At 39.3% G+C, this 13,577-nt stretch overlaps 1 protein-coding gene across 9 annotated transcripts in view; it reads left to right on the forward strand.

Moving 5' to 3' along the window:
- The window catches only part of atp8a1 (ATPase phospholipid transporting 8A1), an 85,802-nt gene that overhangs the window by 39,928 nt on the left and 32,297 nt on the right, over positions 1 to 13,577 (forward strand). For all 9 annotated transcript variants that reach the window (XM_026331242.2, XM_026331247.2, XM_026331248.2 and 6 more), the window contains 8 exons: positions 2,198 to 2,303; positions 4,155 to 4,237; positions 5,633 to 5,682; positions 5,947 to 6,016; positions 6,578 to 6,662; positions 7,400 to 7,539; positions 9,143 to 9,281; positions 11,619 to 11,683. In XM_026331242.2, the coding sequence (XP_026187027.1) occupies positions 2,198 to 2,303; positions 4,155 to 4,237; positions 5,633 to 5,682; positions 5,947 to 6,016; positions 6,578 to 6,662; positions 7,400 to 7,539; positions 9,143 to 9,281; positions 11,619 to 11,683 (738 nt within the window). The remainder of the gene's footprint in view (positions 1 to 2,197; positions 2,304 to 4,154; positions 4,238 to 5,632; positions 5,683 to 5,946; positions 6,017 to 6,577; positions 6,663 to 7,399; positions 7,540 to 9,142; positions 9,282 to 11,618; positions 11,684 to 13,577) is intronic.

Raw genomic sequence — 13,577 nt, forward strand, 5'->3', positions numbered from 1 at the left:
TACGCTAAGAGGAAGGAAGGAGGCCGGGGACTGGTGAGCGTCAGAGCCACCATCCAAGATGAAACAACCAAGATCCATGAGTACATCAGGAAGATGGCCCCAAGCGATGGAATACTTAGTGAATGTCTCAGGCAACAGAAGCCCGATGCAGAGGAAGAAGAGCAAGAACCATCATGGCAGGACAAACCCCTGCACGGCATGTACCACCGACAGATACAAGAAGTGGCTGATATCGAAAAGTCCTACCGGTGGCTGGAAAAAGCTGGACTGAAAGACAGCACAGAGGCACTGATCGTAGCAGCACAAGAACAGGCCCTGAACACAAGATCGATAGAGGCCGGGGTCTACCACACCAGGCAGGACCCCAGGTGCAGGCTGTGCAAAGATGCCCCTGAGACAATCCAGCACATAACAGCAGGTTGTAAGATGCTAGCAGGCAGAGCGTACATGGAACGCCATAACCAAGTGGCCGGCATGGTGTACAGGAACATCTGTGCCGAGTATGGGCTGGAGGTCCCAAGGTCAAAATGGGACACGCCTCCAAAGGTGAGGGAGAATGACCGAGCTAAGATCCTGTGGGACTTCCAGATACAGACCGACAAACAGGTGATGGCTAACCAACCGGACATAGTAGTGGTGGACAAACAACAGAAGAAAGCCGTAGTGGTAGATGTAGCGATCCCAAGTGACAGCAACATCAGAAAGAAGGAACACGAGAAGCTGGAGAAATACCAAGGGCTTAAAGAAGAGCTAGAAAGGATGTGGAAGGTGAAAGCAACAGTGGTCCCCGTGGTAATCGGCACCCTCGGGGCCGTGACCCCCAAACTGGGAGAGTGGCTCCAACAGATCCCAGGAACAACATCAGAGATCTCAGTCCAGAAATATATATATATATATATATATATATATATATATATATATATAACACAACCTCTTGAAGAAGTGAGAACCAGCCAAAATCCTGGCTTAGGATCTAAAAGTCACCTGTCTCCTCACTAAGATTAGAACAGAAACAAACACATATATAATGATATGTCCTCCAGAGGATACCTGTCAAACCCAGACCAGATTAGCATGCTGTTTTGAGGCAGAAGGGCCAGCTGGCCTGTAATAGACTCTGAGCTGTCATTTGCAAGAAGCCCTTTGATTTGCCCTCGGTTCTTTCATTCATTTGCTCCTTTGTTCCCTGTTAAGGTTTTTTTTTTTTTTTTTTTATCAGAGTTGCCATAGCCAACAGAATAAGCAAATTTAATAACACTGAGTGTACATAGCTTGTTGTATAAGTGGAGTGAAATGTAGGTCTTTCAAGTAATCAGCAGCAATTGGTTGATGGTATAGTGTTAGTTACAACACATTTGTACATGTGTTGTGTATTCTGTACTGTGAATGTTTTTGGTGTTAGACAGCAGTATATTTATTATTATTTGCTTATAGTTGATTAACTAGAAATGTGAGCTTAGCCTGCTGTTGACCTTATTGTTAACAACCATTAGCGTCCATTTACTGTATGATTCAGGCATGGTAAGTACTCCCTAGACAAAAGCCTCAGCAGATGCCTCTCTGTTTCTGTCCTATGGCTAGTTAGTCATATATTTCCCCTCATTTATGCAAAATGCCCTCAGTATATAGGTTTTTTTTTTTTTTTTTTCATCAACTGAAATAAGTTTATGTTGAGAGCTGACATTATCAACAGTCATTACTGCACCTGAACTTGACTGGTTAGTACAATTTGTAATTTTTCCTTTTTATTAGGTTATCAATGAGGAAGGAATGTGCAGCAGCATGGACAGAACTAATGATGGCATTGTGTGTATAAAGTAAAAGACCAGACAGCTACTGTTGCTCTAGATTTTAAACACTGGCTGTTCAGTTGTTTTTTTAATGTTTGATTTCTAGTCTGCATGATGTACAGGATGAATTGAATTTGGGATACGGTATTTCCCAGTGTCATTGTGTGCTATATCAACATTTGTACTGTCATTCTCCATTAGAATCATCTTTTTGTCCTACATGTGTAGTATATCAGCATTGACACACCAATTCCTGTAGGTTGATCAGTCTGTCAAACTACACTCTGTCCTAGCTCTCTCTTTCTACAGTATCATCAAGGTCTTTCAAGTTATTTTGTTTGTATTTTGTTGTGACTTGTTTTATTAAAGAACATTAAATGTCAAAGTGCCCTTTCCACTTTCTATAGCCTACAGCTGCTGTCATCCTGGAGTTCATGACCATGATGGCCATCTGTCATACTGCTGTCCCTGAGTGCACTGATGGAAAAATCATCTACCAGGCTGCATCTCCAGGTAATTACGCCCTATAGAACACAGTTACCTTAGGATTAGTGGAACACAACTTGTAAATATGCTGACCTGGTATCATCCCAGTCTATAATGTATGTACACAGGCAATAATTTAGAAAGCTTATCACAGATAAGCTGCATAGCCCCAGTTTTGTTCAAGGTCCTGGGGCCCAAGAACATTTAAAAGGAGACAAATGAAAACACTTTTAAAAATTAGGCTCGTAAATAAGTCATCCTTGAATCTTAAGGTGTTTATTAGCAAGACTAGATATTGTGAATGTGGCAGCTAATCATTCTTAAATTAAAATGTTCTTAGGTCACTCACCAGTTCTAAACATGCTAACCTGTGCCAACATACAGGAGGTGTGGTAAAGAAAGGTTTCAGCGGCAACAATCTACACATCATCCCCTAAGGGAAAGCCAAGAGTAGGAGCTTAAGTGTTGATACTTGCAGTCACTAATTGACTAATTACAATAAATACAGATAAATTAATAATTTCAATAATCCACAAGTTTTGTATTGTACAGATATGTAACATAACAATCAAGGATCCATGCTTGCATTAAATTGCATGCGTTGTCTTTAGGTGGCATAAATACTGAAAATTTCCTTCCCGGTCAATGGTGCCAGGAAGCACGTTTAAAATACTGCTGCTGTTACTTTTCTTGCTCATAGGTGGCGCAAGTTGATCTAGAACTGCAGGTCTTAAATTGCTGATGCTGCACTTGTGCAGCGCTGACTGGATGTGGTTCGAGGTGCTTTCCTTTAATAGTGTTAGGTGTCCCTGATAGCTTTTTTTTTTTTTTTTGAGATTTGTAATGGCTTGCAGCAAATGGAATACACCACCTCATCCTCCAGTATTTTAGAAAGCACTTTTTATATAATCTTCAGCCCAGGAGAAAGCCACAAGTCATGATATAAAATTGATTCTATGAACTGCACTGTGATTCTTCAGTCTGTCACATTCACTTGTGAATATGACAGACTGGCAGTCAAGAAAATGTGCCTTAAACATGGCTCTTTTTAGGTCCATACTGTTACCACTGACAGACAATAGAGGAGGTGAAATTATCTGTAGAGACTAAGAATTCTAGGCTTTGTATTTTATTAAAAGTATAGTTCAAGCTATATCCATATTGGCTGCACCATGCAGATAGAGAGGTTATTCCTAGCAGAAACCTATATATTTCCTGAAAATTAAGGACCATGCTAATGTCACTCAGCTTAAGGGCACAAATCTACGATCCAAGTGTAAACAAATTGGTGTTTCTTATCAAATAAAATCATTTGAAGCTTCTCTTGTTACCAAATTGATTGTTCGGGTTTTCAGTATATGAAGAAATGCAGCTAAATATGGTCTTTCTTTTCTATGATGACATTTTACTTATTGGGCTTTTAAATGAACACATTGATTTCCAAGATCGTTATATAATAATTGTACAAAGCAGTACAGCTGTTTTTCATCCTACATTTTACTTTTGATAAAAGATGCACTTTTTGCCTAATTGCTTAGAACAATCATGGTCTTATTGAGCTTTGGGCTTTAAAGCAGAGCAGGGAATGGCTGTAGAGAGAAAGCCTAGTTAAGTGAACTGTAAAAAACAAGTGGAGTGCCTTTTCTCACCCTGCAGCATCCTCCTGAAAATGGTAGCATAAGTTACTTGGTCCTGGCTTTTAGTTTAATGCTTTGTAAAAAAAAATTTCTAAACATGAACTAATTTTATGCACCACATGAGTGTATTTCATATCATAGATATCAGGTACATATTTCAAGTTGAGACAGAGTTGGATCTGCTTGCTTGTACTGGTGTTTGTGTATGTATCTACAACATGTGTTTGTGTTTGCTTCCAAGATGAAGGAGCTCTTGTGAGAGCAGCACGAAACCTTGGCTTTGTGTTTTCTGGAAGAACCCCAGACAGTGTCATTGTGGAAATGGTAAGTTGGACCAGACAGTTTTAATCCTTAAAACTGACATGAACATGGTACCTCAAAATAGATAAATAATCTGTAACACTGTATGTTCACACACTGATATAGATGTGTGATAATAACAACAAATGGATATTTCCATTGTCCACCATCACATAGTAATTTCTTTTCATCACTTTTGTCATTTTTGTGTTAATTTATTAAAGGATTAGTTAATGTTTTCAAAGACTTTGACGCAACTGGCAATTTTTTTACAGTAAATATGAAGCTACAACCAGCTGCTTAGCTTAGCGTAAAGCTTAGCATAAATATTGGAAATGAGGAAATGGGGCGGCCTAGCTATGTCCAAAGATAATAAAATCCAAAGAAAATTTATATTTCTGGGCTCCAGCAGATCCCCGTGATCCTGGTTAAGGAATAAATGGGTATAGATAATGGATGTATGGATTTATATTTCTTGCCTGGCAAACAGTTTAGAAGTTATTGCACGAAACATTCCTGCACAAAATGCTCTGTAAAACTAAATTGTTGTTTTTACACTGGGATGAGGACTACTGGTAGTTTGTTTCTTGTCTTTATGCTAAGCTAAGCTGGGCAACTGCTGCTTCCATCAACCTGTTTGCTGCTGCACAAGAGACATTTCTGTCTAACTCTACAAAACACAAATGTTTATTTCCCCTGATGCTGAATTATTCCTTTAACCACAATGTTCTTAGTAATTATTCCACTAAGTTATAGTGTTTCTGCAATCTATAGAATATTTCTAGGCTGTAATTAATTCTTTTTTTTTTTTTTTTTTTTTTAAGTCTGTGGAGAATCTTATTCAGTTTTTAAGCATTACTGAAATTGTCCAAAACATATCTTAATCTAAAAACAAATATGCATTATATCACAGAGAACTCAGCCGTTTCTGTTTATGGAAAGGTAATGGAAAATTGCAAAGACAACATCAACTGTGAGCCGATGTGGTAGGTGTCCTCTCAGAAGCTCAGGTCATCTATGCTATTGTTCTCTTAATTGGCTAATCTGATGATTGCACTTAAAGTGGCACAGACAGAAAGACCAGAGCTCATATCAGTTCTTTTTTTCTCTGCTGAGAACATCTTGTCTCCAAGATGTTTGTCCCATTTCTTAACCTTTATTAGGCCTTCTAAAGCTCTCATCATTTATTTAATCACTCTGTCTTGTACCTGCAAGTCTCCACAATTAAGGAAGTTAATTTAATTTTGCCTTCTGATTTTTGCCTCCCTTAGCTCAGTCCAGGCAATTGATACACACTTTTAAAGTGCAATTAAGGCTGATTGGAGTAGGGTGGCAGGGGTGGCTTGTCTTACTTAAGATAAGTTGTCTCAAAAGAGGACTGAGATTGGAGTATTTTAACTCATGTCTTTTTGGATTTAGCTCAAAACAGAGGAGAAGTACGAACTACTACATGTGCTGGAATTTACAAGGTACAGCTTATCTGCATCATTATTGTATTGGCTGTATAAACAAAAAAATAATATACTGCCAGTGTTCAACTTTCTTTTTCCTTCTGTTTTGTACTAATTAAGTGAGTGACATAGGTGGGATATCTTGTTACCCTCCCTTTTGATTTCTAATTTTATCAAACATATGCTAGTTCAAACAGTATGTGATAATTTGAAATAGCAGCTGTAACACATTGGTTTCTCACCTTAATCTACCTCTCTTTCTCACTCTCCTTTTTCTTTCAGTGCAAGGAAGAGGATGTCGGTCATCATGCGCACCCCATCTGGGAAGATCCGCCTCTATTGCAAAGGAGCTGTGAGTGTCTGTCTCTCTCCATGGCAACACATGACAGCCCATCACAGTCATTGCCACACACAAGTGTGCAACACTCGCCTGCCCTCATAGCCTCTCCGGTTTAGGAATCTTTTCAATGAGCATCAGCACAAAGCAAAAGCATGGCATTTCACACATGTTGTTGATATTGCTGAAAACAAAATTACATTAAAAACATGTTTCACTGGAAGGCTCTTTGGTATCAGGCAGTACTACAGTTATCTCAGATCTGTGCTGCAGAAATGTCTAGAACTCAACTACATAGATGTAATGTTGTAGATTCAGAAGAAAATATTATTTGGTGAACCTTTAAAGATTAGGGAACCAAATCAAGGATCCATATACGTTTATGTGTATATTAATTCCCTTATGACTACTTTTTAAGCATATCATTTTTTAGTACAAATAGTAGAAACAAAACATGCACTTCCTAAGAGCTGGATCAAACCTGAGAACACCCATTTTCCCAGTAGCCTGAGTCCAGGAGGTTCTTTTCTTTTCTTTCTTGGTGTCAGTAACCCATGTGTATCTGTTTCCTTTCAGGACACAGTGATCTATGACCGTCTGGCAGACAGCTCTAAGTACAAAGAGATAACGTTAAAACACCTGGAACAGTTTGCCACTGAGGGTGAGTGGTGAAATACTGCCCCCTGTCTGCTAAACGAAAATATTTTAATATAATGTATTAATATCACTGCTCCCTAATTTCTTTCTAGTCATTACCATCACTCAGTTACCAGTTGCAACAAAGGTTTCTTTTGCATTGTATTCTCATAAGCCTTTTTATAATGCACAGATAATGTAAATGCAATTATACTGACGGAGTGTTAAGCTGAAAGAAACTGCATCAGATTCTCTGCTTTGTCCTGTGTTCATACTGCCCCCTTGTGATACTTCAGAAAAATGATGTCATTAGGAATATGAGATGTAGGCTAAATATAGCATTCAGGACAGATTGAAGATCTTCAGTTGCAGAGATTTGGAGAGGCCTAAATATAAAAACTTTGTTCCTCATAGGTGAATTCTGTTCTGTTCTAAGTTTAGATATTTGGACTTGTAACAATTTATGTTCATGTAAACCACAAATGGCCAACCACAAGTGAATATAATGACATATCATTTAAAAGTGATATATGCGCAAGATGGTACAACATACATCTACCAACATATAAAACCACAGTATAACCCATAGTGGTTATTGCTTCTCATTCAGATGTACAGATATACAACACTTTTGCAGCACACGTTTAAAATCTATTAGAAACATCGGTCCTAATCAGCAAATCAAGGTGTTGAAATAGAAAATTGTTAAAAATATAATCATGACATTTGACCCGAGTGTTGTGATACGATCGTCTCTTCCAGGGCTGCGTACTCTGTGTTTTGCAGTGGCAGACATCAGTGAGTCATCCTATCAGCAGTGGCAGGAGATCCACCACAGAGCCTGCACCTCCCTGCAGAACAGAGCCCTAAAACTGGAGGAAAGCTACGAACTGATAGAGAAGGTTAGCTAAGTTAACACATTTCACTGTGGAATGCAGTGAGTTTGGCAAGTTTACTTAGTTACCTTGCTGCATACTGCCTTTACTTTGTACATAACTTACTGTAGATAGACTGTGCAGCAAAGTAGATCTGAATTGAGAAAGCTGTGTTATGTGTTTTTAAAAAAAAGATTCAAAGAGAACCATGTATGAAAGTAGGTACAGTTGAATTGGTTTAACTGAGAGGTGGGCCTATATGGATGCACTAGTTAAACAGGAGGCCACAGTCTGCTGTTCTGCTCTTGGCTGCCCCAGACAAATGGAGGCAATCAATCATAAGTACATAAAAGCAATCACATAGGAAAATGTTGTATGCTTTGCCTAATGGGCAGAGTGTGGCACTGATGCTGTTCAGGTTTGGGTTGGCATTGCTTCTCTGGGCCACCTGTCATTAAAAATGCAAACAGTAACACCACATGGGGGCACAATGGAGTTGTTGTGAAAACACTGAAATCAGTCATTAGAAGTTAGTCCTTCACATCATTACTCAAACAAAATCCTTAAATGTGATTACTTATCTACATGTAAAGTAACCTGTTCTAGTCTTTGAAACTTTACTGACTCATACACTTTACTGATTCGCTATTGAAACTCCACTGTTTTGAGCTTAAGTTTATTTTTTCTGGAGTACTTATTCTTTATCTCAGCCAACTGCCAGTAGCTGGACAGGATTTTCCAAGACCATTAGGAAATGCATCAAAGCTGTAAACTGCCAAATCTTATGTTCTCCTACACTGCAGCCCCAGTTTGCAAAGTAACTTCTGTTTGTGCACATTACAAACATATAAAAAGTATAAGTATAAATTAATTAAGAGTTGTAGCAGCCTCAGTAGTCACTGATCCACAAATACAACTGCTCACATTTTAGTTAACCCACCAACACCAGTCAGCATTTGGCTTGTTGAAGTTATGGTTCCACCCGGCTTGGGGGTTGAAATCCTGATCCTGGTGGTTCTTGTATCGTAATCCACCAAAAGAATCTTTAACAGCAAGCACAGGAACAACAGAACAGTTCACATCAAAAAGCAAATGAGTACTAATCAGATATAGGGATTGTCTTCCCCAGGCTCAATTTTCTGTGTTGTGTTGTTCCCAATGATTAGAGAGGACAGAGCTCCAGACATGCAGCAGCAAAGCTCAGGTCAAACCTTAAAGAGCTTCCCCTGCCTTTCCTCTGTTACTGGCTCCTGTCTACCCTCTACCCCTGGGTCTTGTCAAATCTTTGGCCCTGTCATGGGCCTGCAACCAGCCCCAGTGAACCACCAAGTTTCCTGGAAAAATCACCAACAGTATTTTGTGGGTGTGCTTGTGTGAGGGCTTGTGTCCACAGATGCATACACATACATAGGCACACTGTAACTGATCCAAAACCTCTTAAGCGTCTGGTGTTTTTTTTTTTTTTCCTTTCTGGCTGATAAACAAGAGCAGCTGATGAGAGGAAAAACATGACTGAGCAAGTGACACAATCAGGCCTCACATGTTTCTCTGGCTTAAGACCTTTTAAAGATTTTCCTTTGTTATGGTTGCCACTTGCTGACATTTTTACTGACTGTTTTTTCTGGTGCAGAACCTGCAGCTCCTGGGGGCCACAGCAATAGAGGACAAGCTCCAAGATAAGGTGCCAGAGACCATTGAGACACTAATGAAGGCTGACATCAAGATCTGGATCCTGACTGGGGACAAACAGGAAACAGCCATCAATATTGGTAAAGCTCAGAGACAGTATTTGAACTTCCTGTTTAACTTGGATGCTGCTTTGATCTATATAAAGCATCTGTCAAAAAATGCAAAATTATATTTTAGCACAGTGCATTGATTTGAAATAAATTATTCATAAATTATTCATTCACTACTTCATAATAATCCTCTGCCCCAGTATTACAGCTTTTAAGTGTGACTAATTGTCAGAAATCGATCAACAATCAATACAAGCAACTTAGTAACACAGAATTCAGAAAGTACACATGGAAAGTACCTCCATTTGTTGCTATACCAACTACTGTGGCCTGGCTGAATGAGCCCTTTGTGCCCACTACGCCCAGATGTGAGGAGGCTTCACAGAAGTGCAGGCTCACTTTTACAGGTCTGCTGTTTCACTGTAAAATCTCCACTCAATATTGGCTTCACTTTTTAGCATTTCCCTCACTGAAAATTATCTCCATTCAGATTTTTCTATATTTCAAGGTGGCCTGAACCACCCAAATGTCATTCTAGGCACAGAATATTGGACATGCAGTTTTTAAAGTTATATTAAAGCATGGCAGGTCAGCTTGATCTGAAGCTGTAAAGACTTAGTGTTAATCCTGAGCTATCATGACATAATGTAAAGTAAGTACTCTGACTTGTTTGTTTGGCTCCCTGAATAGTGTTTGCTCTGGGACACGCTCCCAGTGCTGTTTGTGAAGGCAAGTTGTACATACATAACTCCTAGGACAGGTCAGACACAGAATTCAGTGAACGGCAAGAATCTGCAGGTAAGCTTGGTAGGAAACACTGTTCACTTTACTAAAGGTATAAGATATTATAAGGATGTAAACAACACAGGCCAAATTGTGCTTTATTCCCTTAAGCAGGAATAAGTGACTGAATAAACACATTCCCTTATATGCCTAAACAAATATGAGGCCCCCACATAGCATTAGCCTTCCCCTTCATACTATGTTACCATCAATTTCAGGTCTCACTCTTGCAGCCTCACAAAATACTAGTAACAGTTTGTCCAGTGGCTAAATTTTTTGTCTTTGTTGCTCCTGAAGGCAAGGCAAGGCAAATTTATTTGTATAGCACCATTCATACACTATGCAATTCAAAGTGCTTTACAAGGCATATAATTACATTAAAAGCATTGAGAAAAGCATCTAAAAACAAAAACATTTAACATAAAATAAATTTAAATCAAATAAAGTAAATTAAAATAAGATGTAAAAGCACATTAAGAAAACAAGGATGAACAATTATTTGAAGGCAACATTTCAGATTGCTATGACATAAGTGTCACTGGTACACAGTCCTTCAGTCCTGTGGGAGCAATGTTTAGTTCCGCTTGAGCTGGAAGAAGTCCAGGAATTTAATTTTCATTGCTGAAATAAAAAAAGGGCAGTTTGGCAGTCGAATTAGTTCACAGTAAACACATTAAGAGGAAAGGCTGTGGCAGCAGTTGACAAGGGGGAAGGGTGGAGAGACACTGTTAAGATTGGGAGACATTTTCCACACATTGGCAAATTTTTGGACATTTGCACCTTTGTAGTTAAGAAAACAATCTGCCAGACCCCAGACCCTATGGAGGTGAAATTGACTCATTTCCTCATGCAGGTCCCCTCTGTGTGTGCACTGTGTTCACAATCGCGTTGACTGTTACTGTTTGTGTGTGTGTGTGTGATATTTGTGCATAATCTTATCTCAGTTTCACTCATAGAAAATGCCACCCATGTGTTCACCAATCATAGGCTTTGTGGTAAACCTCTTAAAGAAACTAAAATCTCTTTCCAGACAGAAGCAAAGTGTTGAAGCCCACAAATATTCATGTGGTTATGCCACAGATGGCAGCCTTTTTCATACAGCCACAGCACTAAGCTGAAGGCTTCAGTCTTGGTTGAAGAAACATTTCTGTTTTCCCCAGTGGGAGGCTCCCTCTACCGCCTTGATGGTGACCCTGAGCATCTGTCCCAGCCAAGAGCTGAGGGGAAATGCTCCCTAGAGAGCCATGTTGGGTAACTCGGAATTATAACAGCCTATTAAAACAGGAAACTGACAAACCTTTATAAACGAAAACTCATTAGCCATGTCCCGAGATACTTGCTCTGAGCTGTAACATTTTAATTGGTATCCCTTATAACCTAATGTATTGCTGTGACCTGTAGTGACCCTTATTTGTGTTTTTGTTTTATTTTTATATTTGTGCCTGCATGTGTGTTGGGCCAGGATGTTATTGGAAAAGTAAACTGCAAGTCCATCTAAAACAGAGTAGTAATTTAATTAATTTAAAGAAACATTCTCCCTTTAAAATGTAGAATTTCATCTTCTGTCTCTGTTTTTTATTATAGGGCATTCCTGCAAACTGCTGACCAAGAACATGGGCATGCTTGTCATCAATGAAGATACTCTTGATGTGAGTCTGTAGCATTCTCCACTGCTCCCTATAGTTTAAATCCCTGATCTCTTCACCGTGAAGTGAAATGTAGAGGCCATAGGGAGCACTCCTCACACACAGCCTCCACATATCCCAAATCTACCTTTAACATTGTTAAGATACCCAGCAGAGAAGTCTGTTGACCCCCTGGCTGGAAAACCTTGTCTGTTGTTTCTGAGATTGAAAAGGGCAAGTTCCTGAATTTTTAACAGGAGAGCGCTCAGCAGAGATTCTGCAGGCGGAGGAGAAACTCGAATGGCTTTAGTTTGCCGAACAAGAAGGGTGGAAATAGTGAAAAGTGGATAAAGGAGGGGAGAGCAGCAGGGGGGTGTTTGGAGGTGATGACGGACGCCCTTCACTCTGTCAGCCAGTCGTTAAGCATGATAAATGGAGCTGAGGTAGATATTTGGGGTTGGTGCACTCATAAAGCACACAAACCGATGCTTTGAAATGTCAACCCCCATTCTCCTGTGGTTAAGCAGATGCTTACATAAGGAAGTTTGTTAAATAGCAAAGAGAGAAACCTCTCATGACGATGGAGGAGCAGTGAGCACAGGGGCAGGCAGCAAAAAGAGAGTAATTGGAGCATGCCTTCATTCTTCGCTTTTAAAATGGTTGTCAAGGAGACGACAAAAGTTTTATACATCCCCTATACTAAGGATTAGGTCAGTTTGAACAGTCAGTGTGTTTAATCATTTGGAGTGTTTGTAGTACTTATTAAGCATTAACATATTAAACTTTACAAAGTGCAGACACAGATAAATAGGGCTCTTTATTGTTATTTTTTATATAAGAACGTTATTATTATTATTATTTGGATTTATTTTTTTAAGTATGAAATAAAGTTGAAAGTATAAATCAAAACAATCATTTCTCCAGGGGAAATTGGATTGGAAAAATACCATTTGTAGCACTGACTACCTGTAGTTTAATCATTGTGTGTAAAGTATTACTCAGAAACATAATGTAAGATGTACATCTCACTGAGTTGGAACATCCCTTTTTGTGTACCTCCAAGTCTATGACAGATAATGACAGTACATCCAGACAAATGTCCAGACTCCATATGAGTGTCATGTCCTATTGGTTACATCACTCAAGGGCTATATCAACAATCAAGCTTTTTAGGAAGCATTTGTGGATTTCTGAATCGACACTACATACCCATTCCAAAGCTAAACACTAGCTAGTCACATAGGCTAAACTGGTCATTATAGCCATAACAAAGAGGCTTTAGGAGGAGACATAAAGCATTAGTGCTAGAATTCCACAGTGGAAATTAGGAGGAAATGCCCATCCTACTTGAGAGAATGGTAAACTGTGCTTATCACAGTATGTGATAGATAGATTGTTAATAGATTATTCTATCGGCAAAGTAAATGATTTCGTATATGGTATATGAGCTTATATAAAATATGCAGTCATATCGAGATATCTTCTAAAATCACTCAGTTGATGTGAAGAGGCTCTCATGGTTGGTTCTGTGGTTGAATGTTGATAACACAACCAACACATGCTCTGACCTGAACACACACATGCGCCTGTCCACCATCTCGTGCTGTTTTGCAGTCCCCTTCAGGGATGGCTAAGTCCTCACAGCTGCTTTCTGCTTGTATCCTCTTGCTTAGTTTCACTTCTCTGTTAATCCATCATCTCTTTCTGTGCGTGTCTCTCACTCTCCTCCTCTCTCTCTGTGAAACGTAAAGCTCCTCTCTCCAAATATTTCCTTTAAGCTGAGGTTTCAGAGTTTTGTTATGCCAAGTGAATGTTGCATGATCCCCCTGGTACAATCTGACTGCTTTGACATATCTGACCTCGATACCAGGCCAGAACCCTCCCTCCTCCGTCCTGTAAATGACTACTGTTTTTCAAT

The sequence above is a fragment of the Mastacembelus armatus genome, chromosome 10 (assembly GCF_900324485.2).
Source record: "Mastacembelus armatus chromosome 10, fMasArm1.2, whole genome shotgun sequence".
NCBI classification, from domain to species: domain Eukaryota; kingdom Metazoa; phylum Chordata; class Actinopteri; order Synbranchiformes; family Mastacembelidae; genus Mastacembelus; species Mastacembelus armatus.